Source organism: Myxocyprinus asiaticus, chromosome 42, assembly GCF_019703515.2.
Source record: "Myxocyprinus asiaticus isolate MX2 ecotype Aquarium Trade chromosome 42, UBuf_Myxa_2, whole genome shotgun sequence".
NCBI classification, from domain to species: domain Eukaryota; kingdom Metazoa; phylum Chordata; class Actinopteri; order Cypriniformes; family Catostomidae; genus Myxocyprinus; species Myxocyprinus asiaticus.
Window position 1 is genome coordinate 18,479,609 of NC_059385.1, and position 27,168 is coordinate 18,506,776.

Genomic DNA, 27,168 nt, shown 5'->3' on the forward strand with positions numbered 1-27,168 from the left:
ACTCTGCAGAAAGTTGGCGACCTCTGCGCACTATGCGCCTCAGCATCCGCTGACCCCGCTCTGTCATTTTATGTGGCCTACCACTTCGTGGCTGAGTTGCTGTCATTCCCAATCGCTTCCACTTTGTTATAATACCACTGACAGTTGACTGTGGAATATTTAGTAGTGAGGAAATTTCACGACTGGACTTGTTGCACAGGTGGCATCCTATCACAGTACCACGCTGGAATTCACTGAGCTCCTGAGAGCGGCCCATTCTTTCACAAATGTTTGTAGAAGCAGTCTGCATGCCTAGGTGCTTCATTTTATACACCTGTGGCAATGGAAGTGATTGGAACACCTGAATTCAATTATTTGGACGGGTGAGCGAATACTTTTGGCAATATAGTGTATATATATATATATATATATATATATATATATATATATATATATATATATATACAGTGCCTTGCAAAACAATTCTCACATTTTACTGAATTACAAATGGTACACTGAAATTTCATTCTGATTGATATTTTATTTTAAAACGCTGAAACTCAAAATCAATTATTGGGTGACATTGTTTTTTTGTTGGGAAATATTTGTATGAAAAATAAAATAACTGAAATATCTTGCTTGCATAAGTATTCACCTTTTGCTGCAATAACTGATTTAAGTCTTTTGGGGTACATACGTACCAGCTTTGCACACAGTGACAAAGTGATTTTGGCCCATTCTTCTCAGCAGATTTGATCCAGGTTGTTCAGGTTGGTTGGGTGACGCTTGTGGACTGTAATTTTCAAATAGTGCCACAGATTCTCAATAGGATTGAGATCAGGACTTTGACTGGGCCACTGTAGGATGTTTATCTTTTTGTTCTTGTGCCACTCCAATGTTGCTTTGGCCTTGTGCTTGGGATCATTGTCATGCTGAAAGGTGAATGTAACAGGGTAAAAGGGAAAGGATGAGGCGAGAACCGGCTTAACAATATAAATAATCATTTAATGATTAACTTAAAACATAAAGACAAAACACATACAGGGCAGCTGCCTGTAGCTCTCTCTCTCCCTAACTGCCGCCTCCGGTGGCCTTTATCCCTCTCTTCGGCTTGATTAACCTGATTAGGGACCAGGGGTGCATCATCACGGCCCAGCCCCGCCCTCTTCCTCGCCACACTCCTCCCTCCTTTCCTTCAGACCGGGGAGCCCCCGGCATGACATCCCCCCGCCCTTCTGGGGTTGGGGCGTGCCCTTCCAGCCCCACCTGCTGGCAGTTCTTCCCCGCCTTCTCAGACCTGGGAGGGAGACAAGGGGAGGGAAAAACAAAAAAAAAGAGAGGGAAAGGCCAACATGGAGTGACAGCGGGGGTAAGAGAAGAGAGAGAGAGAGAGAAAAAAAACTTATTTGCTGGTTTTCTGATACGTAATAGCCTGGTCCTCGGTCACCCCTCCACCCTCTAGTGGATGACAGCCACTCCTCCCCAGGTGGATCGGAGGCAGTCCTCTGGCCCCTGGCAGACGGAACGCCCTGTCGTGTTTTGGTGGATAGTAGGGGTCTCCTCCGCCCCTGGCAGTGGTTCTCCTGCTCCAGGCGATCGGCAGTGAGCCCCTTCCCGCTCGCAGACGGCAGTCTTCTCTTTGACCCCGCCACGTTTTAGCGGCCGGTAGTTGTCTCCTCTGCCCCTAGCAGTGGCCTGTCAGGTAAGCGGCCGTTCCTCCGCTTTCAGGCGGCGAGGCTCCTCCGTCCCCCGGTGGATGGCCATAGCTGCTCCTTTGGGGTTGATGGTAGTGGCGAGGACTCTACTATGGTGCATCCCTCCTCCTTCCCGGTTTTCAGCACCAATGTAACAGGGTAAAAGGGAAAGGACCGGCTTAACAATATAAATAATCATTTAATGATTAACTTAAAAAATAAAGACAAAACACATACAGGGTAACTGGCTGTAGCTCTCTTTCTCTCCCGAACTGCCAGCCTTTATCCCTCTCGTAGGCTTGATTAGCCTGATTAGGGGCCGGGCGTGCGTCATTACGGCCCGGCCCCGCCCTCCTCCTTGCCACACTGAATTTCCTCCCAAGCTTCAGTTTTTTAGCGGACTGAAGCAGGTTCTCCTACAGTATTTCCCTATATTTTGCTCCATCCATTCTTCCTTCAATTCTAACAAGATGCCCAGTCCCTGCTGATGAGAAGCATCCCCACAGTATGATGCTGCCACCACCATACTTCACTGTAGGGATGGTGTGTCTTGAGGCATATGAAGTTTTAGGTTTGCGCCACACATAGCACTTTGAGTTTTGCCAAAAAAGCTCTATCTTTGTCTCATCTGACCACAAAACCTTCTCCCACATCGCAGCTGGGTCACTCACATGCTTTCTGGCAATCTCCAGATGTGCTTTCAGTTGGTACTTTTTGAGTAACAGCTTCTTTCTTGCCATCCTCCCATACAGGCCAGCTTTATGCAGTGCTCTTGATATGGTTGACTGGTGCACCATTACTCCACTCCCAGCCACTGAACTCTGTAGCTCCTTCAAAGTGATTGTTGGCCTCTCTGTGGGTTCTCTCACAAGTCTCCTTTTTGTTAGAGTGCTGAGTTTTGAGGGACGGCCTTTTCTTGGCATTGTCTGGGTGGTGTGGTGCAGCTTCCACTTCCTGATTATTGATCCAGCTGTGCTCACTGGGATATCCAAACATTTGAATATTATTTTGTACACTTTCCCTAATCTATGCATTGTATTACTTTATCTCTAACTTATGTGGAATGCTCTTTGGTCTTCATTTTCCTTCAGTTTCACAGCCTGACCAATGATACTTCAACAATGGGTTTTTTTATCCAGAAAATGAGATTGCAACTTTAACGATTCACAGGTGGATGCCAATGATAATTGTGTCCTTGTTAGGACAATTTCTTTCATCGGTGTAACCTGGCAGCTTCCACAGCACAGGGGTTGAATACGTATGCAATCAAGATATTTCATTTTTATTTATTTTTTTATTTTTTTTATATTTCCCAACATAAAACCAATGTCACCTAACAATAATTGATTTTGAGTTCCAGTGTTTTAAAACAAAATATCAAACAGAATGAAATTTCATTGCACCATTTGTAATTCAGTAATATGAGATAATTGGTCAGGTGTCTGAATACTTTTGCAATATTATATATATATATATATATATATATATATATATATATATATATATATATATATATATATATATACTGTATATAGACACAAACACACTACCGGTAAAAAGTTTTGAAACACTTACTCATTCTTTATTATATATATATATATATATATATATATATATATATATATATATATATATATATATATATACAGGTGCATCTCAATAAATTAGAATGTCGTGGAAAAGTTCATTTATTTCAGTAATTCAACTCAAATTGTGAAACTTGTGTATTAAATAAATTCAATGCACACAGACTGAAGTAGTTTAAGTCTTTGGTTCTTTTAATTGTGATGATTTTGACTCACATTTAACAAAAACCCACCAACTCACTATCTCAAAAAATTAGAATATGGTGACATGCCAATCAGCTAATCAACTCAAAACACCTACAAAGGTTTCCTGAGCCTTCAAAATGGTCTCTCAGTTTGGTTCACTAGGCTACACAATCATGGGGAAGACTGCTGATCTGACAGTTGTCCAGAAGACAATCATTGACACCCTTCATAAGGAGGGTAAGCCACAAACATTCATTGCCAAAGAAGCTGGCTGTTCACAGAGTGCTGTATCCAAGCATGTTAACAGAAAGTTGAGTGGAAGGAAAAAGTGTGGAAGAAAAAGATGCACAACCAACCGAGAGAACTGCAGCCTTATGAGGATTGTCAAGTAAAATCGATTCAAGAATTTGGGTGAACTTCACAAGGAATGGACTGAAGCTGGGGTCAAGGCATCAAGAGCCACCACACACAGACGTGTCAAGGAATTTGGCTACAGTTGTCGTATTCCTCTTGTTAAGCCACTCCTGAACCACAAACAACGTCAGAGGCGTCTTACCTGGGCTAAGGAGAAGAAGAACTGGACTGTTGCCCAGTGGTCCAAAGTCCTCTTTTCAGATGAGAGCAAGTTTTGTATTTCATTTGGAAACCAAGGTCCTAGAGTCTGGAGGAAGGGTGGAGAAGCTCATAGCCCAAGTTGCTTGAAGTCCAGTGTTAAGTTTCCACAGTCTGTGATGATTTGGGGTGCAATGTCATCTGCTGGTGTTGGTCCATTGTGTTTTTTGAAAACCAAAGTCACTGCACCCGTTTACCAAGAAATTTTGGAGCACTTCATGCTTCCTTCTGCTGACCAGCTTTTTAAAGATGCTGATTTCATTTTCCAGCAGGATTTGGCACCTGCCCACACTGCCAAAAGCACCAAAAGTTGGTTAAATGACCATGGTGTTGGTGTGCTTGACTGGCCAGCAAACTCACCAGACCTGAACCCCATAGAGAATCTACGGGGTATTGTCAAGAGGAAAATGAGAAACAAGAGACCAAAAAATGCAGATGAGCTGAAGGCCACTGTCAAAGAAACCTGGGCTTCCATACCACCTCAGCAGTGCCACAAACTGATCACCTCCATGCCACGCCGAATTGAGGCAGTGATTAAAGCAAAAGGAGCCCCTACCAAGTATTGAGTACATATACAGTAAATGAACATACTTTCCAGAAGGCCAACAATTCACTAAAAATGTTTTTTTTTATTGGTCTTATGACGTATTCTAATTTTTTGAGATAGTGAATTGGTGGGTTTTTGTTAAATATGAGCCAAAATCATCACAATTAAAAGAACCAAAGACTTAAACTACTTCAGTCTGTGTGCATTTAATTTATTTAATACACGAGTTTCACAATTTGAGTTGAATTACTGAAATAAATGAACTTTTCCATGACATTCTAATTTATTGAGATGCACCTGTATATATATATATATATATATATATATATATATATATATATTAAATGCCGGCCAGTTTGTACCCAAGATTTGTGGATGGGTGAGGCGGGGACTAACCGCAGACTCGACACTATGCTTTTGCCCCCAAAAGTCACTAACGGGTAATCATGAATATCCCTGTGCACACACCTTAACTGGCTTGTATCCAAAGCCTCGGATTGAATCAAGCTTTGGTGAATGGAGGTTTGATAACAACCTGAATCTACCAAGGCTTGATATGTACCCCCCATATACTCACAGGTATCCGGTACATTTCTGCTTGGTCGGGGTGGCCTGTGGTGCGTGGGGGGCCCAGACCAATGTCTCCACCACCATCGTGGGGCATTAGTCCTAGAAATACCCAGGTTTCCCGCAGCTCCAGCAGACCTCACCAGCCTGTGGGGAAGAGTGGAGAAGGTTAGGGAAAGCCAGCGAGATGAATGGCCCACAGGATCGGGGAATGGGTTTTGGGACAGGATTTCCCCATTTCCAGTGAACAGGAACAGGTTGAGGGGAAGGAGAGGGGGAGGGAGGAGAAAGACAGGAAGAGAGATAGAGAGAGAGAGAGAGAGAGAGATAAGAGGGCTTGCCAGCCCATGAATATGCCGCCATATGGTTCTCAGCCAGCCGGACAGCCTCATCCAGTGATGCCGGCGGTGGCACTGGACCCACACCACCATTCCTTTCGGTAGCTGGGCGATAAACTGCTCCAGTACCACCAGATAAAGCACTCCCTCGGCGTCACGTTCTTCAGCCAGCAGCCAACTTCGTCATGTGTCATGGAGCTGTTGGGCGAATGCGAGCGTCTGTGAGCGGAAGTGTTGCTAGTGTTGTTCTGGGCTATGGCCGACCCGTTGCAGGAGTGGCTTTCTTGTTAATCATAGACTGACTTTGTTTGTTAACCATAGGTTTGTGTGTCACAATCAGCGTAAACCACAGAACTTTATTTTGGAACAAGAAATTAAAGTGGCTTGTAGGAAAAAAAATATGGTTTCTGAATTGGTCAATGCAGTTAGACCGTTCCATTTCCCCTTCATGTTATCATATGTAGAAGCTTAGAACAAAACACAAAGCTTAGCTTAGCTTACCTTACCTTAGATTAGCTTTGGTATTGAATTTCACTTTTTACAATTTGCTTACTAGCTCTTTTCACTAAACGACACAGGGTTACCCACCTACCCAAGTCATGTTATGTTCTTCAAAGCAGAACTCTGGTTTACTTTGGTCAGAGGGATGTTCCTTTCACAATTGTTTCTTTGTCCAGCTCAAAGCCAGAGCTGTAGCATATGATTAACTGGCTGAAGAACTGTAGTGAATTCAAGACAGCAGATATGGCACTGTAATTAGGGGCACTGCGATTTGGCCCTGGCGTACCACAGACATAGAACACAACCCAAAACCACATAGGGATGTAATTTTCCAGTAGTTCTGTCCAAGACCATACACTATCATGGTCTAAGGAACGGGCTCTTGGTTTGCCTGTCAAATCTTTGTGTTCATTGCGGTGACAAGATCTGGGCTGGCATGTTGGTGTGGCAGTTTTAAAGTGCTTATTCAATCATTTATAAGGGGAGAGAAGGATGAGTGGTTGTTCTTCTCAAAGTTTTTTTTTTTCTTGAAAACATATGAGACACCAGCAGGTGGTCTGGAAGAGGATGCTGGGAAGTCATTTTCCACAGCGTTCTCTTGGTTTATCTCAGTGTGAAAGCAGATAGAGCAGTTTGATTTTCAAAGCAAAAGACAGCTTTTTCTTTGAATATATCTTTTTTTTTTTTTTTTTTTCATTTCGAGTCATCATGTTTTTTTGTTTATCTATTCAAAATGACAAGTTTTTGAATCCCAGATTTGCAGTGTGGGCATACACTTTTGAAACCGCTGGAAAATTTGTCTTATTCAAACTTCTAGTCTTTTTGTTGTTGTATTTGATAACGTAGAACGCTGCAGATATATATATATATATATTCTTTTGTATACTCAAGAGGCATGCAGATATAAAATTATGTACTGTAAAATAAGTTTTTTGTTTTTTTCACAAGAAATTTGAATGCATTGCTCTAGCATTTGCAGACAACTTTAAAAGATATATAAAAGGCTTTACACGAGTCAAACTGTAAGGTCTAATTACCACAGTTTGTGTATCATTCAGTGAAAGATGAGTAAAATGACAATCAAAACTCATGAATCACACCCACGTTGGTGACTGGATGAGATTATAGAGCATATGTTGACATGCTAGACTTGTAAACAAGCCATGCCAAGCTGTTTCATCTTCCTCTGTGTTCTCAGGAGAGCGTTTATTTCTTCATAATGAAACAAAATGACATTTGCAGTAGCCTTTGTTGTCCCAAACCACATTTTAAATCAATGTGGTTTTGCTTTGTGAGAGAAACAATCATCACAGAATATCAGAGACATGCAAAACACTGTGAAGCCTGTCAAAACAAAAACATTTAGAACATGTTGAATTCTGTTCATAGCCTTCAAGTTGGTCATTGTTTAATTTGCCTCATGAGTGTCTACAGTCATTTATAAAATAGATAGTTCTAATTCAAAAAACATTTTTCAAAGCGTTTAGACACTTTTGCATTGGTTTTCTCCAGAATAGTGTGCATTATCCATGGCAGATAGTCAATGTTTTCTCTGCCTATACTTCTCATTATTTGAAATACAGCCAAGAATCATCCACAACAATATTTCACTGTTATGAACTCATCAGTTTATGGTGAGAAATGTACAGCCAGACATATTCACAGGGCTTCCAAGAAGAATATAAATACGTACAGCCTTGTTGACAAGCAGTTTTGGTTTTGCAGTGTGTGGCGATGGGGACGTGGCCGAGTGGCGTCTGGGCAGAGTGAGGCTGAGGGAGATGAGTGGTGAATGAGTTCCTCCCGTCACTCCTCACTGGAAAACGAGACAGGTGTGGAGCAGAGGTGGAACTCATTCACCACTCATCCCCCCCGGCCTCACTCTGCCCAGACGCTGCTTGGCCCCATCGCCACACAGTGATTCCCTGCTTAACTGGGATCCTATAAAAAAATCTCTTCATGCCACTATTCAGCCATCATTTTAATGTCTAACATATGAATTCAGTAGGTTATAACCAAAATTACTCTACAGTGTGTGAGTAAACATAAACAAAGATTTCTCTTTATGTATTTTCTATTTATGTACCCTGCTACATTATGAAAAAGTTACCCAGTAGTTACTGGCTCTTTTTTCAGTGTTATGCCCTATCAACATCTCTCATCCTGGATCCCTGCCACTGGATCCTCATGCTTCTGTTTCATAAGCTGAAATGTGAGTTCAGGATCATCCAGTTATACAGAAAAATAGCTCCAAGCCTTGATCATTTTTTCTTTCTTTTTTTTTTTTTTTTTTTCTTCGAAAAATATGCTCAAGGAAAACTTTTTTGTGTTCCACAGAACAAAGAAAGTCATTGGTTTGGAACAATATGAGGAAGTAAATGATTTGTGGGTGAACTATTCCTTTAAGAACACATTTAAAAGAGCTCAGCATACATGACTCCAGCTCGCAGTGGGAGAAGATCATCCTGCCCTGCCATTCTCTGGCTAAATAATATCAAAGCACTGGAAGTTGTTGAGAGTGTCAGGGGACTCAGGAGCCCAAGCTGTGAATTTGTGATTAAAGGAAGGTAAATGAGTCACATTAGAAGTTGAATAGCCCTGTAGACATGACATGAGTAAATCATTGTGGCTAATTTCCTTCCCTCAAGGACACGCTGGCAGAAAATAAAAAATAGACAGAAAGAGAGAGAAATAGCAGTTTTAGGAAGTGATGGAGCTGAAGGCCCTTTCTGAAAGGCAAAAGAAAGCCACAGCCATTCTGGCATTTGGTATTTCATAAACTCATTTAGAGCTGGCAATTCCAAAGTTTAGATGTGTCTGGTCTTGGGCTTTGTCTCTTAGTGTCAGAGTAATTAATCAGTATTGGGACATTATGAAGACATTGGGTTTCATGCATATGCCTGTATGGGTGTGTGTGATAGTGAAAATGGATTGTGAATGTTTTAATGCAGAAATCATGCTTCATAACCTACATTTTTACTAAATTTAGGATATAATCAAGAACCAACTCAAACCACACATATGCAAAGATGGATGGATGGATGGATGGACGGTCGGTTGTTCCTGTGGCTCGGTCAGTCGGTCGGTTCGTTTGTTTGTTCCAAACATAATACTAGCATATGGGAAGCCATGCTACATGCAGACACCAGCTTATCTGCCAGTGCTGGCAAATTGTTGCAGGTGTCCTGTGACCTAAACATCCACATTAATTCCATTTTGACATATGCAGTCCCCAGCACATGAAAACGTACATGATCATATCAAAGGACAGAGCCCCATCAGAGTGAATGCTCCATGTGGCCCAGTGGGACCTGGCAGCATCCCCAGCCAATAGGTCTCCTCTGCCCTGTCCGTCTGTTCCCCTGGCCCCTCTCCTTGCCACCAGGTGTATGCAGAGGCATGCAATGGCAACGGGAGTATATAGGAAGCTTGATGATTCCTCCAACTATCTATGCAACATATTAGACTGTTTAATTTTTGTCAGTTCTAACATTCAAATCAATTACATTTATTGTTATAGGTAACACTTTATATTATAAAAAAAGGCAAGCTATTTCAGTCAGATCTGTCTCTTCAGATGAGTTCCACTGATATAACTAAATATAGTCAGGCTGATTCAGTCATAATATGTTGACTTAACTAGCTAATTTACCACATGATGCATTTGTTTGTGTGTGTGTGTGTGTGTGTGTGTGTGTTACATTTATTTATTTATTTTTAACATTTTTTACATTTTACAGTGCCCCTGATAATACGCATGCAGATAATACACACAATTGTGGACAGTGGTTCTACTTGTTTAAAATGAGTAATCTTAACTCAAATACTTTGTGTAAAGGAAATAAATTAACCTAATTTAATTGGGTTAAAGTAACTCAAACACATCTCTTTTACTTTTTTATACACTAGCTATTGACAGTAAATTTTAGCATGCCAAATAAATGCTGGTTTAAAGCATTTCAGATTGCAGCTTTGTGACTGCACAGCAACTGCTTAGTGAAAAGAGCAATAAATATTATGTATCTAATGTACCTGTTCCCACCCTAAGCTCAAGCTGCACTCTTCACCGTAATGGTAACCCCCAAAACTGCAACATAACATAAACTTTCCAAATCTCAACACAACAAAACATTAAACACTAACAAGGATCCCCTTATCTTCATCTTAAAGAAAAACACAGAACAACACTACTCTCCCTATCGAGTCTGATGCAAAGCATGCTGGGAACTAGAAATCACCTGGCCAGTTTCAGTTAACTAAACAAAAAATATGAATGTTGTCCAAACACAAATTGATTAAAATGTTTGTGTTTATTTGTGTATTTGTTTTATGGGTTTTGACATTTATGGGAGAGGCAACAGAAAAATATTTGGACTGTGACATAATTGTGTTGCTTGCACACATGCTAACTTAGTCACTGCTCAGACAAGGGACCATTTTCGTTATGAAATAGTTTCGATAGCAACATTGCACATGCATGTGTTGAACAGGCCTTTTTCACTGCTGAAACACCAGTGAGTTTAGGACTAGAGTGCTAATCCAGGCTGACAGTAAGACTCTGAAGTTTAGACAACAGGACCAGTCTATTAAAGCAGGAGCGTGCTAACAGCTGTGCTAAACCACACCCTCTGTCCCATGTAAAAAACAACATCTAAAACAAGAACAGCATATGTTTTTCTCTCTCTATTCTCCTTTTTCTCTCTGACAACAGCCTGCCTTGTTTGATCTGTTAGTTTAAGATCAACCTGGGTCTCTGTTTGTCTAATTTACCACTATTGCTATTATGCAACTGCTGTAGATTTATCCAACAAAGGAAGACTAGTTTAAAGCATGGTTTCCAGACATCTTGTGGAAATGTTGTTTTGATCACCACTAATGTGCCATGTCTTGCTCGATGCAGCTTGAAAAGTAATATCCTCCGCTTTAACCCAGCCCAACCGTGCAGCACTAATAGAATACAAAGATTAGACACCTATGATGGAAAAGTAGCTCCTCAGTAAATACAGTTGAAACGAGCATGTTTGAACACCACAGACCTATTTCATCTCAGGCTATTAAAGTTGCCATGAAAGTGTTAGCGTTTAGTACGGTTTAGATATTGCCATAAGAACATAAATCTGGGTCCCCTCTTCTTTTTTCAGTCCTTCTAATCTTTTAATAACTTTAGAGATTTTCTTTCTCATCTGCTAGCTTGTCTGTTTGTTGTTCAGTAACTTATTGTGCAATTCCTCATTTACTATGTTGGTTTACAAAACCCAGTAAAGTTCAGTTACAAATGAATAGGTGGCAGAACGAAGAGAATCAGTGAGGCAACTCGACTCTCCTGATTCGGCTTTTGCTAAATAATGTTTTACAGTGATAAGAAGATAATTAATTTGTCTTTGAAGTGAACAATTGTTTAGTTTTGGATGGCAAACTAAATATATTAATGGATAATCTGCACAACAGTTGTAGGTAAGATGTCTGAAGATACCATCATATTCAGAAATACAGTTTAGTCTACTTGGTTTATTATTGTTATTATTATTATTATTATTATTATTATTATTATTATTTATGAATTTACTACTTATTTTATTAATATTATTAATTGTATTTATTTTTATTATTTTTATTGCAGAAAGTGTTTTTATCAGGTTCACAAAGTGTGCAGATAACCTAATGTAATTTGAATATGTTTTAGTGCTTTGTATATGTAGTCTCTGCCAAAGCTTGAATACGAGAAAGTATTTTAACATTGAAAAATGACACACTTCGCCTTTAAAGGACAAACATTTAGCTTCCTGTAAAGTTGGGTCATTAAACTCATGAAAATAAGTGGACATGTTAGTTCCAGTAATCTTGTGATTGTGTGTAAGCTTAATTAGTGCTATTATCATGAATAATTTCAGGACTCTGCAGTTGTGACCCATGTTACTGTCCTCGGCCTTGTGAAATGTGAGCAATGGCATTGCTACTTAATTATTGTTATAAGCAGGGTCATTTAGAGCCATTACGTAATTCTGTTCTTGAACCAATCATTCACCTTGGATGACAACAACTGCCAAAAGGCATACAGACCTAGAAATCTCAGTTTGTTTGCATTTTTAAAGCTGCAATTAAGTAAATATCACATTCTGTAAAATGCTGTTGCTTCTTGCAGATTCAAGTGTAATTATTTATTTCTGAATGGCTAAATTACGGTTCGTCTTTGTATCGTTTCAAAACTGTGATTCATACAACTCCCAAACAACCCTTGAAAATCTATTTGAAAGGGTGCAATGGCTGTTTACACAGTCTGTAAAGTTGTGAAAACAGTCAGCTTGAATATACTGTCTTTGTTATCATATGATGCACCAGTACATAAACGAGACACAGTGTCAAAAGCTTGGAGAGAAACTGCAAATGGGGTACTTTGATATTTCACAGCAGCTTACAAGAAATATGCAGTTAACCCTTCCATTAGCACTCCCGGGTCTGCCACTCAGCCTCTTAAGTAGTTGTCTAATATATTTCAGTTATGAGGCTTCAGGAAACAGAATTGCTCTGAGGCCTGTTGAGTTTCAGGGGATTGTATTATACAATGCTATGCAACACTTGTTAAATAGATCATGTTGTGCCTGCTTAATGGTTAACTTTAAGACAACATGAAATTAAAACTTACCCCATTTGCTTTCTTAATAAATGTTCCTGGTCTTATTGACAACAATTAGTCAGTAACCAACATGCACTCAATAGCCTAGTTTCCATCCACTTTTCCCGCTATTTTGTTATCGACAAAGTGAAAATGTGTAAAAGTAAATAAAAAAATAAAAAAAACAATTTGGGAAATTTGCCATCTTCTGCCTGTTTTGATTAAAATGGCCTTGTATTGATAAAAATGGTGTGTGTGATGATGTCATGCCTAAAAAAACACTTTGTCACATATGTTTTGGTTTACCGTAAAAAGAAATCTGCCCTTAAGCCATTTCCATACAGAAATGTGTTTATATTGCTAATTGTGTACCTTTTGCTCCCAGATGTCCCTATTTTTTTTTTCCTCCGAAGTTTTGGTAAAATGGGGAGAGTATTGAGACGATTCATTGAAATTAGCCAGCTTACTGTCATTTTAATTTCACAAATAAATGCAATCAGAAGAGGAGGAATTGCAATCAAAAGGGAGCAGTTGCCCTTCTGATATTGGTCCTGATGTTGCAACTATCGCAGGTTGCCACCGGTTCTGACCTGAAAGCGATTTGTCACGGCCCTGTTCAAGCTGGCATCCTGCACCAAGTAATGCACTGGACAAATAGTCCTGATAGTTTAAAGTGTAGGACATACTGAGAATGCCATTCAGCCGACGTTTTTCATCTACAGAACAGGGTAAAGCTAATTTAAGTTTGTGTAAAGAAAAGTCATATATAGGTCTAAAAATATATATATATATTTTTTATTGTATTCCATAACTGTCGACTATTATTTTGAATGGTGTGGAAAAGCAACTTTAATAAATAAACGGATGGCTACCGCAATTACATTAATCACAAACAGTGGCTAATAGTTTGTCCTCCATGCACTTGTAGATGTACATGATACAAGATATTTGTGTTGGCACTCCTGGAAGTGTCATGTTTGCAGCATCGGATCTGTGCTATGCCGTTAAGATCAATCCATAATCACGTACAATAAATTGGTTTTCAAGGAGGTATACCTTGTCATCATGGCTAACGATTGGGGTAAATTCTGTCATGTGACACTACATTTTTGCGTTAATGCCAATTTTCTCGACAAAAAGTTTTTCCAAACCAGTGTTCGTGACATTTGAAGTATTGACATGGAGTTTATGCGCTAGAGTTAAATGGAAAAATATTATGTCAACACTTTTTTTTCGCAAAAAATCCTTGGATGGAAACGTAGTTAATGTTGGGTCAGATTTACGTAACAGTAGACCGTAAGCCACAGGTCGAAGCCTCTCACCTGTACGTTCCTATCAGCATTATAGTAACTGTAAAACAACAAGCTATCAGAGTCACTGTGTCGCAAAACTTTTTACTGCCCCAGTAAAATGAGTCACCAATCGCCCCGCGTGACTGGAGCTGAAGCTCCACATCAGTCAGACAACCCAGCACTGCAAGATATGGTCGCTGCTGTCCTCCATCTCTCCGAGGAGAGAGATAACCTTAACGGCTACAATATTAGTCGTTGTGATGAAGCATTGCAGGAACTAGTTGATTATGTCAACAACCCGGTTGGGAAGCCAAAGCGCACAATCCCGGACCTAGTGGGCCAAATGTTCCTTCTTCATCACCGCAGAACCCAACTGCAAACCGCAGAGCACCAGGCCCAGCTCGCCCAGCTGCAGAGCAGCTACCAAGCGGTGCAGAGGGAAAATCTCAGCCTGCACCAAGAAATTAGGTGCACCCAAGCTGAGAAAGTCCAGGCACAGAAAGATAATTCCTGGATGCAGGAGGAAAACAAAACCCTGCGCAGGCAGCTTCAAGCTGCCCAGCTAAGAGTAGAGTCATATCAGGTAAGTGCAGCTGAAATGCACAGCACAACATCTGACATAGAAGAGGGCCCCCTCTTTAGTGCTACGCATAGAAATATGCCCCTGAGAAACCCAAGGACACACGCTAGGAGCCGAGCTGCCCCTAGTGGTACAGTCTCCGACTTTGTCCTCCAAGACATCTTTCAAGCTCCTCCAGCGGCCTGCTGGTTGGATGCAGGTGCCCCTCCTTACAGTTGCCCCCCCCCCAGTCAGTTTTCAGTCATGCCACCGTGCATTTCAAACTGACTGATTCCACACCACGGAGGGGGGAAAATTACTTCCAAGCCCAGAGTGGTTCATTAGCCAGGGAGATGTACGCAACCTGGGGTCCACCCCCACGCGTCGACTGGACTGCTATAGCGATGAGGACGACTTCCTCCCCTTCGTGGTGGGATCCAAGTGACTATGGTGTTTCGGATGACTCGGACGACATGTGGTCATACTGACACCAAGGCTTGCACATCTGACAACTTGAGTCCCTCGCAGGGGACATAGAGCGCTTTGACCCAAGTAATCGAGATTCAAACATTGACAGTTATCTTAGGGAAATTGAGCACTGCCTGGTTGACTTGCCTAATGCTTCGTCACATGAAAAACTCAAGCTCATATAGAAGACCACGGTAAGGAGTGTCCATGTGTTCATGGAAACGCTACCGACTGGTACCCAAAACCGCTACTCAGCTCTGTGTAAAGCCCTACGTGAGGAGTATTCACTGTATATCGACGAAGCCTCCGCTACCATAGGTGCTTTCGCCATTACCCAGAAGAGGCACGAGCCTCCGCGTGAGTATTACAGATGCCTTAGAACCGATTACTTCCAAGGAAGTAACGAACCAGGTCTGGAGGAGGAACGAGCTTTCAAGTCTCTTTTCTTTCACAACCTCCACGAGTGCGTGTGATATGACGTCACGATGCACTGCAGAACGGCCAACCCCACTATGCAGGAAATCAGAAGGTACTCGCAACTGGCATGAGAGACACACGTGCGCCCTGCCCGAGGGCACGAAGGCGATTACTCTGTGTTCCACCGAACAATAACGTATCTGAAGGAGACCGCCGAGCAATCCGCATCTTCATCCATTTGCCTGCAGAAGTGAGAGAAAAGATTTCTCTTCCATCTTCAATCAAGTCAAAGTCGCTGATTTCTCCGCCAGCCCACCGAGAATCAGCAGCCATACCTCCCACCGACAGAGCGAGGAAACGGCCTCTCGTCATCACCCGAGCCTCAAGGGACTGAGTTGGAGTTAAAGGACAAATGAACACACATTCTAGCTGCATCCTCATGCGATTCAAGTAAGAGGTTTACGTCTGGGCAGAGATATAATATTATAGTGTGTTATTCTTGTGTATCAAGGTTATTGCTTGTACAGTTTATGGACTGCCGAGTCCGCTCATTGCAGCAAATACTCAAAGTATTACTGTACTATTATCACAAATGAGATCTGCTGTGTTGTAGTCCAACCACATTGGACTGTTGTGCATTTCCGCCATCGCGGGTGAGACCGGCACACTGAGTTTATCCATTAAAGAATCAAAGAACGCGGGACAGTTTACAAGCCGTCCACCATGATCGCGAAACCGGCTTTGGGGCCTTCACTTTATACTCTCTCTCTTGTACTAACCACACACACACACACACACACACACGCGACCCCTCACAAACATTCTCGCACACATTTTTGGCTAGTAGATAGCTTCGTGATAAAGCTCAGCTTTGTCCCTAAGCTTTCGTACAAGTGGATACACGCGGTAAACTTGTAGATGTCATTGACTGGTTTCTCTCCGCCCACATTCGCGGCCATATTCTCTGGCTGGAAATCTCGCGTGACGTACTCTCCATGAGAGTCACGTTCGCCATTTTGTGCACGTCCCTCCTTACACACACACACACCTTCATCATGTGTTATAGGATTATTTTGGTTTCCATATCTAATCATGTCACTGTTTAGTTTGTAGTTGTAAGTCAGAAGTTTATTGACTGCATTGTATTAATTATTAATTGATATTACTGCATAAATAAACTTTGTTATATTTCAAAGAGAAGTGTTTTGGTTTGTTTTGCATACACCTGTGTCAAATGCTGATGGGATGTCAGTGCTCGGATTCAAGCCTTCATTGTTTCTTTTCGAAAATCGATATTCGGATGTCGATTTTCCTAATAGAACAATCTAATATTGAGACTGTTATACTATCTGGTTATTAGTCCCTGATTCCAGGGTGGTGCCCCGGCGATATTAATCCTTATTAATATTCTATTGATTTTTGATAATTGATAATTATTTTTGATGACTGTTGAATTTGAAGGATCAATAAGCTAGTGTTAATTTTAATTAATATTTCATCAATGTTAATAATTAGTGATTATCTTTGATAATTGTTGATTTAAAGGATTAAAAAAGCTAACATTGATTCTCATCAATGTTCTATTGATTTTAATAATTAATAATTATCTTTGATAATTATTATTGCTAATAACCAAACCCGCTCCTAAACGTAGCGCACTACATTTACTGGAGCCCAATAGGAGGTTTTAATGAGTTAGATTCTATTATTTAATTTAAATATTAATTAATAACTAAAGAAATAATCATTAATTATTTCTGATAGTAACACTGATCTAAACAACCAGTAAAGCACTACATGATTATCACCTATTGTCGGACTATACGTATCCTTGCACACTGCTCCCTTCCTAGCATCAATGTAGCTATTCAGCATCTGTGATGGATCTCCAGCCTCAAAGGTCACCCCATGCCTTGCTGTGCCTTCATGCAGTGGTCAGCAGGTGCTGTGCTCTATGGGATTGAGCCTCTCTCCATTTTCCTCTGTATTCCTGGACTACTTTGGACCCCATTTTGGTGGCAGTTCCGACTGTTAGAGACCTTTAGCATTGCCGGTGGTGCCAGCTCGTGGTGAGAAATGGGCAGTTTAGCTTCACCCTCTCGAAATCACTGCTGATCTTGATTAAATGTTTGGTGCCAGCAAAAATCAGCTGCTGCCGCTGCCAACGCTGTGTAGTGATTCTAACAATTGGAATGATGGGGAGCCAGGGATAAAAGTAAAGGAGAACCAAGAAGTAAGAGAACTCAAGTGGTTGAATGGAGCATTGATTGAAATGGCTTGATTTCACACATGGTGAAATAGTGATCAGGTCAGTTTTGAAATTACTTTCCAGAAGATCTTTTAAACCACCTAGGTAACTCCCAGTAAAATCACTGAAGATGTTCACACTGCAAGTTGATTATGGTGGGATCTATCTAGTTTGCTGCGTTACAAAGATCACTTGCGGTGTATTTTTTATGCGTAAATTAATATTGATTAACGTTAATAAATGCTGTCAAAATACATTTTTTATTTCTTATTTGTTCATGATACCTAATATGTTTATTAATATTAACAAATTGAACAGTAAAGTGTTACTGTTTTTATCATTACCATTATTAGGCTACACTGTAAAAAAATTACCTGTTAATTTACAGTGAATTAATGGCAGCACAGACGCCAGTACATTACTGAAAAAAAAAAATTATTTTGGTACTGTAATTCTAATTTACAGCAACATACCGTATACCAAATACTGCACGCTTATTGTATTTTCTCTAATACACTGTAGTACTGTTTTATGTAGAGCACTGTATTTTACAGTCAGCTCCTCTTTAAATAATACTTTACTGTAATTTTCATCTGAGTGTTTTACCTCGCTATTTTTTTTTCCAGGAATGCGCATTCGCGTTCCTGTAATGATTACCGTGTTTTTGCGCACACTCACAATGAGAAACCGTTGCGTCACAGTACACTGCTTGCTGTTGCTTATACAACTGAAACATTTCTGGAGCATTTATGTGCCATCGCTCCAATATCTTTTAAGTTGTAGGCTAATGATGCTATATGTACATGTTGCATGATAACTTCATGTTATATTTATTCAGTTATTGAACAAGATAAAAGATTTACGTTCATTACATTTTGCTCTTTGATGCATACCACTTAACTGTTGTCCATGTAAATGAGAAATAAATTAATAGTTTTCTTCTGGTTGGTCGATGTAACAGAAACAGAAAGCACATAATGTTCGATTTCAATACACATTACGAGAGTATAAGTTGGTTTGACTCCTGTGATGTGTGTCCAAATACAGCTGATATCCACACTATCCATTTGCATTTACCAATGTCTCCTTTAATGTCCTTTGTGTTGTTTACAGTTAGTTGTTACTCAAAAGCAAAACAGGAAAGAAACATTACTCCCTAATCACACAAGCATGGATATGGTCAACAAAGTGTGACTCCTCTCTCCTAATTATGCACTGAACTCCAAACACCTGTGTGTCCCGACTCCCGCATTCTGAGCTGTCACTCCCCTCAAAGGGCCAGTATCATTTTTAGTGCCTGCTGAAAAACTCAATGCAAAATCAATGTAAAAATTGTAAACAGTACAGATCATGCATGCAAACTACATAAAATATCTAAAATAAGTGTAAATATTCAAAGGTGAAATTATGAATTTTGAAATATAGAGATAGGAGCTTACCCCCGTGCAGGACGGGACTCAACTGGTGGTGGTGGGGTGGTGGAGGTTGCTGTACTAGCACACTGAAACGCGATAGATTGTGAGCAGACATATAAAGCAATGGCTTACATGTGATTGGCTAGGAGTTACCTAGCTAATGGTGCGATGATGTACAGCTGCTAGTCTTCAGGCTAGAACTATGCTGCGCTTACATTTCTGATGTGCAGCAAAAGGTTGTTGAGCTTCACAAAAAGGGAAGTGGCTATAAGAAAATAGCCCATTTCCACAATCAGGGCAATAATTAACAAGTTCCAATCAACTGGAGATCTTAAGAATGGGCCTGGAAAAGCACATGTCTATATTGTCTCCATGCACAGTGAGGAGGATGGTTCAAGTGGCCAAAGAATCTCCAAGGATCACAGCTGGAGAATTGCAGAAATTAGTTGGGCCTTGGAGTCAGAAAGTCTCCAAAATATATCAGACATCACCTACATCACCACAAGTTGTTTGGGAGGGTTTAAAAAAAAAAAAAAAAAAAAAAGCCTCTGCTCTCATCCAACAACAAACTCAAGCATCTTCAGTTTTGCCAATACTGGAACTTCAAATGCGACCAGGTTCTATGGTCAGATGAATAAAAAAAAATAGCTTTTTGGCAGCAAACACCAAAGATGGGTTTGGCACACACAAAGATGAAGTAGTACCCAATGCCCACGGTTAAATGTGGTGCTGGATTTTTAATGTTGTGGGGCTGTTTTTCTGCCAGAGGTCCTGGACATCTTATTCGTGTACATGGCATCACGGACTCTATCAAGTACCAACAGATAAAAAATAAAAACCAGAAAGTTTACAGTGGGCCCTGGTGGGCAGGACAATGATCCAAAACAAACCTCAAAATCAACACAAAAATGGTTTACTGACCACAAAATCAAGGTTCTACAATCCCAGTCCCCTGACCTGAACCCCATAGAAAATTTGGAGAGTTCACCAACATGGGCCTCGGAATTTGAAGTATCTGGAGAGATTCTGTATGAAGGAATGGTCTCATTAGGCATTATAAGAGAAGACTCAGAGCTGTTATCTTTGCAAAGGGAGGTTGCAAAAAGTATTGAATAAAAGGGTGCCAATAATTATGGCCAATGTGTTTTGGAGAAAAATATTTATTTAATAATGAGATATTTCCCATTTCAATTGCTTTACTTCAATTAAAGTTTCAATTTTTGTGAATTGTTTGAATGAAAGATCAAAAGGATAAACAATTCTCATATTTATCAAGGGTGGCAATATTTTTGGCCACCACTGTACAGACAAATCTCACCATGATTGTTATTTTTATCCTTACTGTGTAGATGTATATGAATGGGCTGACAATAAAAACTATCCTGACTTAGATAAAAAGTCAATTAAATAAAAGCTAATCCAGTCACATATCATATTATTATTTTACAATTGGTGAAACATGTCTATGTTCATTTTTTTTTTCCAGTTAGCTCACTAGCTATATCTTTTTATATCCTTTTCCATCTTTATAAAATTCCATTACCTTGTTACGCAGATCTTTTGACAGTTCATTTCTGCTCCCCATGGCTCAGTATCTAGCCTGCTCAGTGCATCTATGTGAGAGCTAACAAACTCATTGACTATTTATACACAGACACTAATTGCAATTTTAAAAGCCACAGGTGTGGGAAATTAACCTTTAATTGCCATTTAAACCTGTGTGTGTCACCTTGTGTGTCTGTAACAAGGCCAAACATTCAAGAGTATGTAAACTTTTGATCAGGGCCATTTGGGTGATTTCTGTTATCATTATGATTTAAAAAGAAGCCAAACAACTATGTGATAATAAATGGCTTCATATGATCACTATCCTTAAATAAAAGACAGTTTTTTTGCATGATCAGTCCTATTTTTAAAATCAATACCAAAATTTTACAATTTCTGCCAGGGTGTGCAAACTTTTGAGCACAACTGTACAGTATTTTTGCTGTGAAATTTTCCCATACATTTACAGCACTTTCTTACAGTGACTAGATTTTTTTCTTGAAACATATGTAGATATAATAGCATAAATTTATTTCTAAAGTGTATGAGATGGGAAATTCACTAACATAATAGCCAGATCTAGATTGAGCTGGCATAAATTGAGCCCTGATGTTCACATACACTCAAGTGCATTCTAAGCACAAGATTAAGAAAAAGCTTCCTGTCTGGGTATTCATTCTTTTGATCTTGTTTTCCTCTCTTTTTCTCTGTCCCAATATATTTTCACTTTTCAATTTCCCTTTCTCCTAGTGTACATAATGTGCACCATCAGCATGAATGTGCAGAGAACAATTTCTGTGCCAGCGAGCTCTGTAGTGTTTAGAGAATGAAAGAGAAAGAGAGTGAATGTTTCTGTGTGTGCGATGGTGTGTGGAGAGAAGCGGTCCCTTGAAGAGCGCCTAATCCTCTGGAATCCATATTCATTCAGAACTGAGCCCCACTCGCAGATATTTTGTTATGAATCTGTATAGATGGAGCTAACATCCTTTGTACAGCAGTTTGGGAGGTGTGGTATGGTTACTTCTGGAGCATGAGCGTAACTAATGTTACTCATTCTGATAAGAGGGGTGTGTAGACCGTCTTTGACTGTCAGTTTTGCAGAAAGCGGTGGACTGAAATGAGACTATATAAAACACTTTATGCAAAATCTCTCTATCATCAGCTCTACAACACTGACAAGGCAGAAAATGATTCTGGATAGAAATGAAAAGAAAAGGTTTCTGTGCCAAATGCAAAAAAAAAAAAAAAAAAAAAATAATAATAATAATAATAATAATAATAATAATAATAAATAAAAAATCCTGATTGTCTGAATAACTGCTAATTAGTGCTATATTATACTGTATATTGAATATTTGCAATGTATTTTTCTAATACTGTTTCTAATTCCAGTGAGCATTGGGAGAGCGGCATAAAAGCAGCCACACAACCAGCAGATGAGAGAGAGCCTGGGTCCAGAAAGTTATTATGAAGCTGAAGAGATTATTATTGTGAAGCTAATAATTTATTATTGTGAAGCTGAAGAGATTAGTGTGTGAAGCCGTGAGCGCTGAAGTGTGGTCATTAAAATCCTTACCTGTGAGTGGAGCAACCTGCCTCCCGTGTCCTCCTTACAGTACCGCCAGCTCTTCAGAACTCTGAAGCTAGAGAGGACCGGCCACCCGTTTGCGTTACCCCAACGGCTCCGAAACGCGTGCCGAAAGTGGCTGCCGGCAGGGACTCATGACGTCGAGGGAGTGGTCAATAAGGAGGACACGGGAGGCAGGTTGCTCCACTCACAGGTAAGGATTTTAATGACCACACTTCAGCGCTCACGGCTTCACACACTAATCTCTTCAGCTTCACAATAATAAATTCTTCAACTTAACAATAATAACTTTCTGGACCCAGGCTCTCTCTCGTCTGCTGGTTGTGTGGCTGCTTTTATGCTGCTCTCCCCATGCTCACTGGAATTAGAAACAGGTGTTAAGGCATAATTTAGCTCAGGTGTAAGCGCCCTAACCGCTTTCTCTCTCTCCGGACGGGTGCTTGACCACGCCCCCACTGCCGCACATGAATACCACATAGATTTGAATTTGCTTTTTATTTGGCTCTAAGGTTCCTTAGAGTGTCAGTATACTGTAGATAATTTCATGATCCATACTTGTCCCTTAATTTGTGAGAATGAGAATGTTTCATAAGTTTTAATAACGTCTCTGATTTAAGCTTAAGTTTGATTCAGTTTCATAAATCAGTTCAAGCTGTCCATTTCTATGAAACGATTTAAACCACTGATTAATCGATTCATTTCAGTTATCTCTCAGCTATGTTCATGGAAGTTCACAATACAAAGTCATTTTTTCATTCATTAAAATTTTTATTTTTTATTTTATTCATTCAATAAACATGTTAGTGAAATTGCTTTATATGTATTATTAATTTGGTGCATATAAATTAAATTATTAAGTTTACTTAGTGAAAAACAGTGTGGGCAATGTGTCACTGATTATTTTAACTAAAATATTACTTTGTTGTACTCATCGCTTGACATTGTTGGCATCAATAACAGTTTGGTCGAACTGATGGTTGCTCTAATAATAAGAATAATAATAATAAAAATAAAAAAAAAAATATAAAAAAACACCTTTTAATCCTGGATATATACAGTATTTTTAAATCTGAATATATAAATGTAATTCCTGAATAAATAAAAATGTAACTGAATAAATAAATCCTGAAATTATAGGTGTAAATCTGAATAAATGGTTATTAATCCTAAACATATACAGTAGTTATAAATCTGAATATATAGTTGTAATAATAATAATATTAATAAAGTTGTAATGTAATAAAAATCAGTTTACAAGTATGTGTTCATATTTACAACTATATATTTGGATTTATAAATTATATATATATATATATATATATATATATATATATATTACACATATTACTGTGCAAAAGTTTTAGGCACTTGTGGAAAATGTTTCATAGTGAGGATGTATTCAAAAATAATGCCATAAAAAGTTTTCATTTATCAATTAATGTCATACAAATTCCAGTAAACATAAAAAAAAAAAAAAAAAAAAGCTACATCAGTATTTGGTGTGACCATATTTGCCTTCAAATCAGAACCAATTCTCCTAGGTCACCTGGACAGTTTTTCTTGGTTGTTGGCAGATAGGGTGTTCCAAGCTTCTTGGAGAATTCACCAAAGTTCTTATATCTATTTCGGCTGTCTCAACTTCCTCGGTCTCTTCATGTAATCCCAGACTGACTTAATGTTCAGTGGGGGGGGGGGTTCTGTGAGGGCCATGGTATCTGTTGCAGAGCTCCCCATTCTTCTATTCTGTTTTATTCTATTTGCAAAAGGAATGTTTGGGAATTTAAAATGTATATTTCCTATAGACACACTAAAGCTGAAGATATAAGACAAAATCTTATGTGCCAAAGACTTTTGCACAGTATTGTATATACAATACTGTGCAAAAGTCTTTGGCACATAAGATTTTGTCTTTTATCTTCAGCTTTAGTGTGTCTATAGGAAATATACATATATATATATATATATATATATATATATATATATATATATATATATATATATCATAATGCTTTCTTCAGTGAGTTACTTCAAGCCAGCTACACTATTCTCTCTCTCTCTCTCTCTCGCTTTATTCTTTAGTCATGCATGAGGTCATTGTTGTGTGTCAGGGCAACTGGCCCTGTGCTTTAGTCTCAACTGTTAGCAGACACAGAACCTTGGCAAAGTTAGCAACTTTGTGGCAAACTATCCAACCCTCTCTCTTGACATCTACCCACCCTCATCCACCTGATTACTGACACCCTCTCTCTCTCCTTCGATGGCTAATGCTGACCTGCTCCTGTGACCCCCACCTGCCCCCTTAAAGCCAGTGCTACCGTGCTTCAGTAATTTTTACGTCAATATTTGTCAGAGTAACAGATCGTTTTTATTACTTTTTATTAGGTTCTCTCTTTATGTCATGAACTAGATGTCTGCTCAGAATTTTAATGTATTACAATTATCTAGCTGTCTAAATAGGGTCATTGCATAGATTTATTTTGTTATATTCATATAAGCATAATTACTGTATAATAAGTACAGACAAATCCTACCCCTAACTTTAAACCTTTTGCATTTTAATAATAATAATAATAATAATAATAATAACAACATTATTTATGACCTTTTCTTTTTTTTTTTTTTGATTTTACGTTTGTGAATGTCTCTGGACATCTCAGGTTTAGCACACTTCAGGGGACAATTTTATCCACAAAGTATAGTTAATTTACCACCCACACACACAACCCATATACCCCTTCAAACATCTTGCATTGACTCAACATTTATGAAGAAATAAAGAAGGCTGATCCAGAGGGAAAAATATATAATTGAAATAAATTAAGTTTTCACCAAGAAAACTTTCCCAATGATGCGTGGATAATTAGGAGCAATCTTCCTGTTATAGTTTGTTTCCATACATAAAATGAAAGGCCTATTTCTTGTCGTCAGGGGATAATTTATGTACTTTTGTAATGTCACTGCAGTTGTGGGATGGTTCTCATCCCAGCAATGCTGACCACCGTCCTTTAATGACTAGTTAAATACATTCCATGGTAATTAAATGTAATGTTTAGAATCTTTTGGGTTTGACTGATTCCCTCAGTTCTAATCAGTGTCTCGCTATCTTTCTCTCTCTCTCTCTCTCTCTCTCTCTCTCTCTCTCTCTCTCTCTCTCTCTACATGTGCACCCCGGCTGATCAGATATTCCTGCCGTTTCAGGTAAGCACGGTTTAACATTCTTTCCTTTGCGCTGAACTCGCTTGAATTGGTGTCACGTATTTTGTTGACACTGGTTTTAATTATTTCAGATGTTTTTACAATCTTTATTATGCCACTGTGGAAAGCACAAGAAGTCAAGCGCTAATCTAATAATGTCTTTTCAAATAAGAGGAACATGGGATGTGAGCGATTTAAAGTTTATGTTGTCTGGGTAATTGGAATTTTCTAGCAATGAGTGTAGGCTCCGACAAGCTCACGACTGTGTGACGGCAGTTACAGCCTAGAGATGTGAGTGGATCATTCGCCATTCCACTTAGACCTATCAGAGCGTCAGCTAACGAGCCCGCTCAGAACTCAGACTGATTATTTACAGGGTCTGAATCCCAGCTTCTAGGAGATTAATGTGGGTATGCTTGTGGGTTTGTTCAAGCTTGTTTAACTGTGTTTTTGTGTGTGTGATTAGCTTCCATCATTAATGGGTCTTGGTGACCATTGGTTCTCAAGGATTCTTGAAACTTATAGGGGCAAGCAATGCTCCACACATATCAATGATGGCTGCCAATACAAAGTGCCCCATTTATGCAGGTTTATGCAAAAACCAGAAAACGTCAAGGCAAAACAGTTCTGTCAGACCAGAATCCAGTCAGCCAAATCCTAAACTGGCAATTGTTAAAGGTGAAGTGTATAATTTCTGGGCCTCTAGTGGCAGCAAACATAATTGCAAAATAATGACTGTTTTTAAACCGGTTTCCCAAAGCTGAGATAGTCCCGCTCCAAACTGGGTTGATCGGGAATGCCCAAATACTTTTTGGTGAAATCAAACTCAAATAGTGTGCTAGTTATTGTTGTACAGTGCATTCAGCTTGGATAAGAGAAAGTATTTTAACTAGGGCTGTCAATCGATTAAAAATTTCAAGAGAATTAATTACATGGTATGGAGAATTAATTGCAATTGATCATATATATAAATATTTGCTTAGAAATCCCCTAAAATAACAATAATTCAATAAATAATGAATACATTCTTATAAATAGTTATATTTAAATCATTATAAATAAAATATATATTATGAAAAAACCATTATGATATAGATAATTAAAATGCATTACATCATTGTGGCACACAAGTAAAGCATTAAAAAAGACGGTAACACTTTACAATAAGGTTCTATTTGTTAACATTAGTTAACATGAACTAACAATGCACAATACTTTTACAGCTTTTATTAATCTTAGGTAGTGTTAATTTCAACATATACTAATACATTTCTTAAATCAAAAGTTGTGTTTGTAAACATTAGTTAATTCACTATGAATTAACATGAACTAACAATCAACAATTGTATTTCTATTAACTAATATTAACAAAGATTAATAAATGCTGTAAAAAATATATTGTTCATTTTTTGTTCATGATACCTAATGTATTAACTAATATTAACAAATAGAACCTTATTGTAAAGTGTTACCAAAAAGATAATTCAAAAAGTGGCTTTAGTATGCAATATATGTTTATTTCCATATTATTGTGTCCACAATCAGTATTATGTTATCTGCCTATAATTGGCCTACAATTCACACAATCCATTTTCCAATTGAATTCATCAATTAGTCCAAGATAGATTTAATATGAGGAATTTTCAATGTCAATGCACACCTGCGTCAGACACTTTTAGAGTGTCTCGTTTGCGTTGCGTCATAAACATACAGTTTTTTAGGTTGCTGTGTCAAGCTAAACATAGTTTAAAACTTGGAAAAACACATCTTGAGATCCCTGCATTCGTATTTGCATTCCATCAAACCATGTTTGAACAC

The 27,168-nt window shown here is 38.9% G+C and overlaps 1 protein-coding gene across 2 annotated transcripts in view; it reads left to right on the forward strand.

The window, feature by feature from the left end:
- Positions 1-27,168, forward strand: part of LOC127433030 (cell adhesion molecule 2-like) — a 633,917-nt gene that overhangs the window by 344,059 nt on the left and 262,690 nt on the right. For both annotated transcript variants that reach the window (XM_051684644.1, XM_051684645.1), the window contains exon 2: positions 25,336-25,353. In XM_051684644.1, coding sequence (XP_051540604.1) covers positions 25,336-25,353 — 18 coding nt within the window. The remainder of the gene's footprint in view (positions 1-25,335; positions 25,354-27,168) is intronic.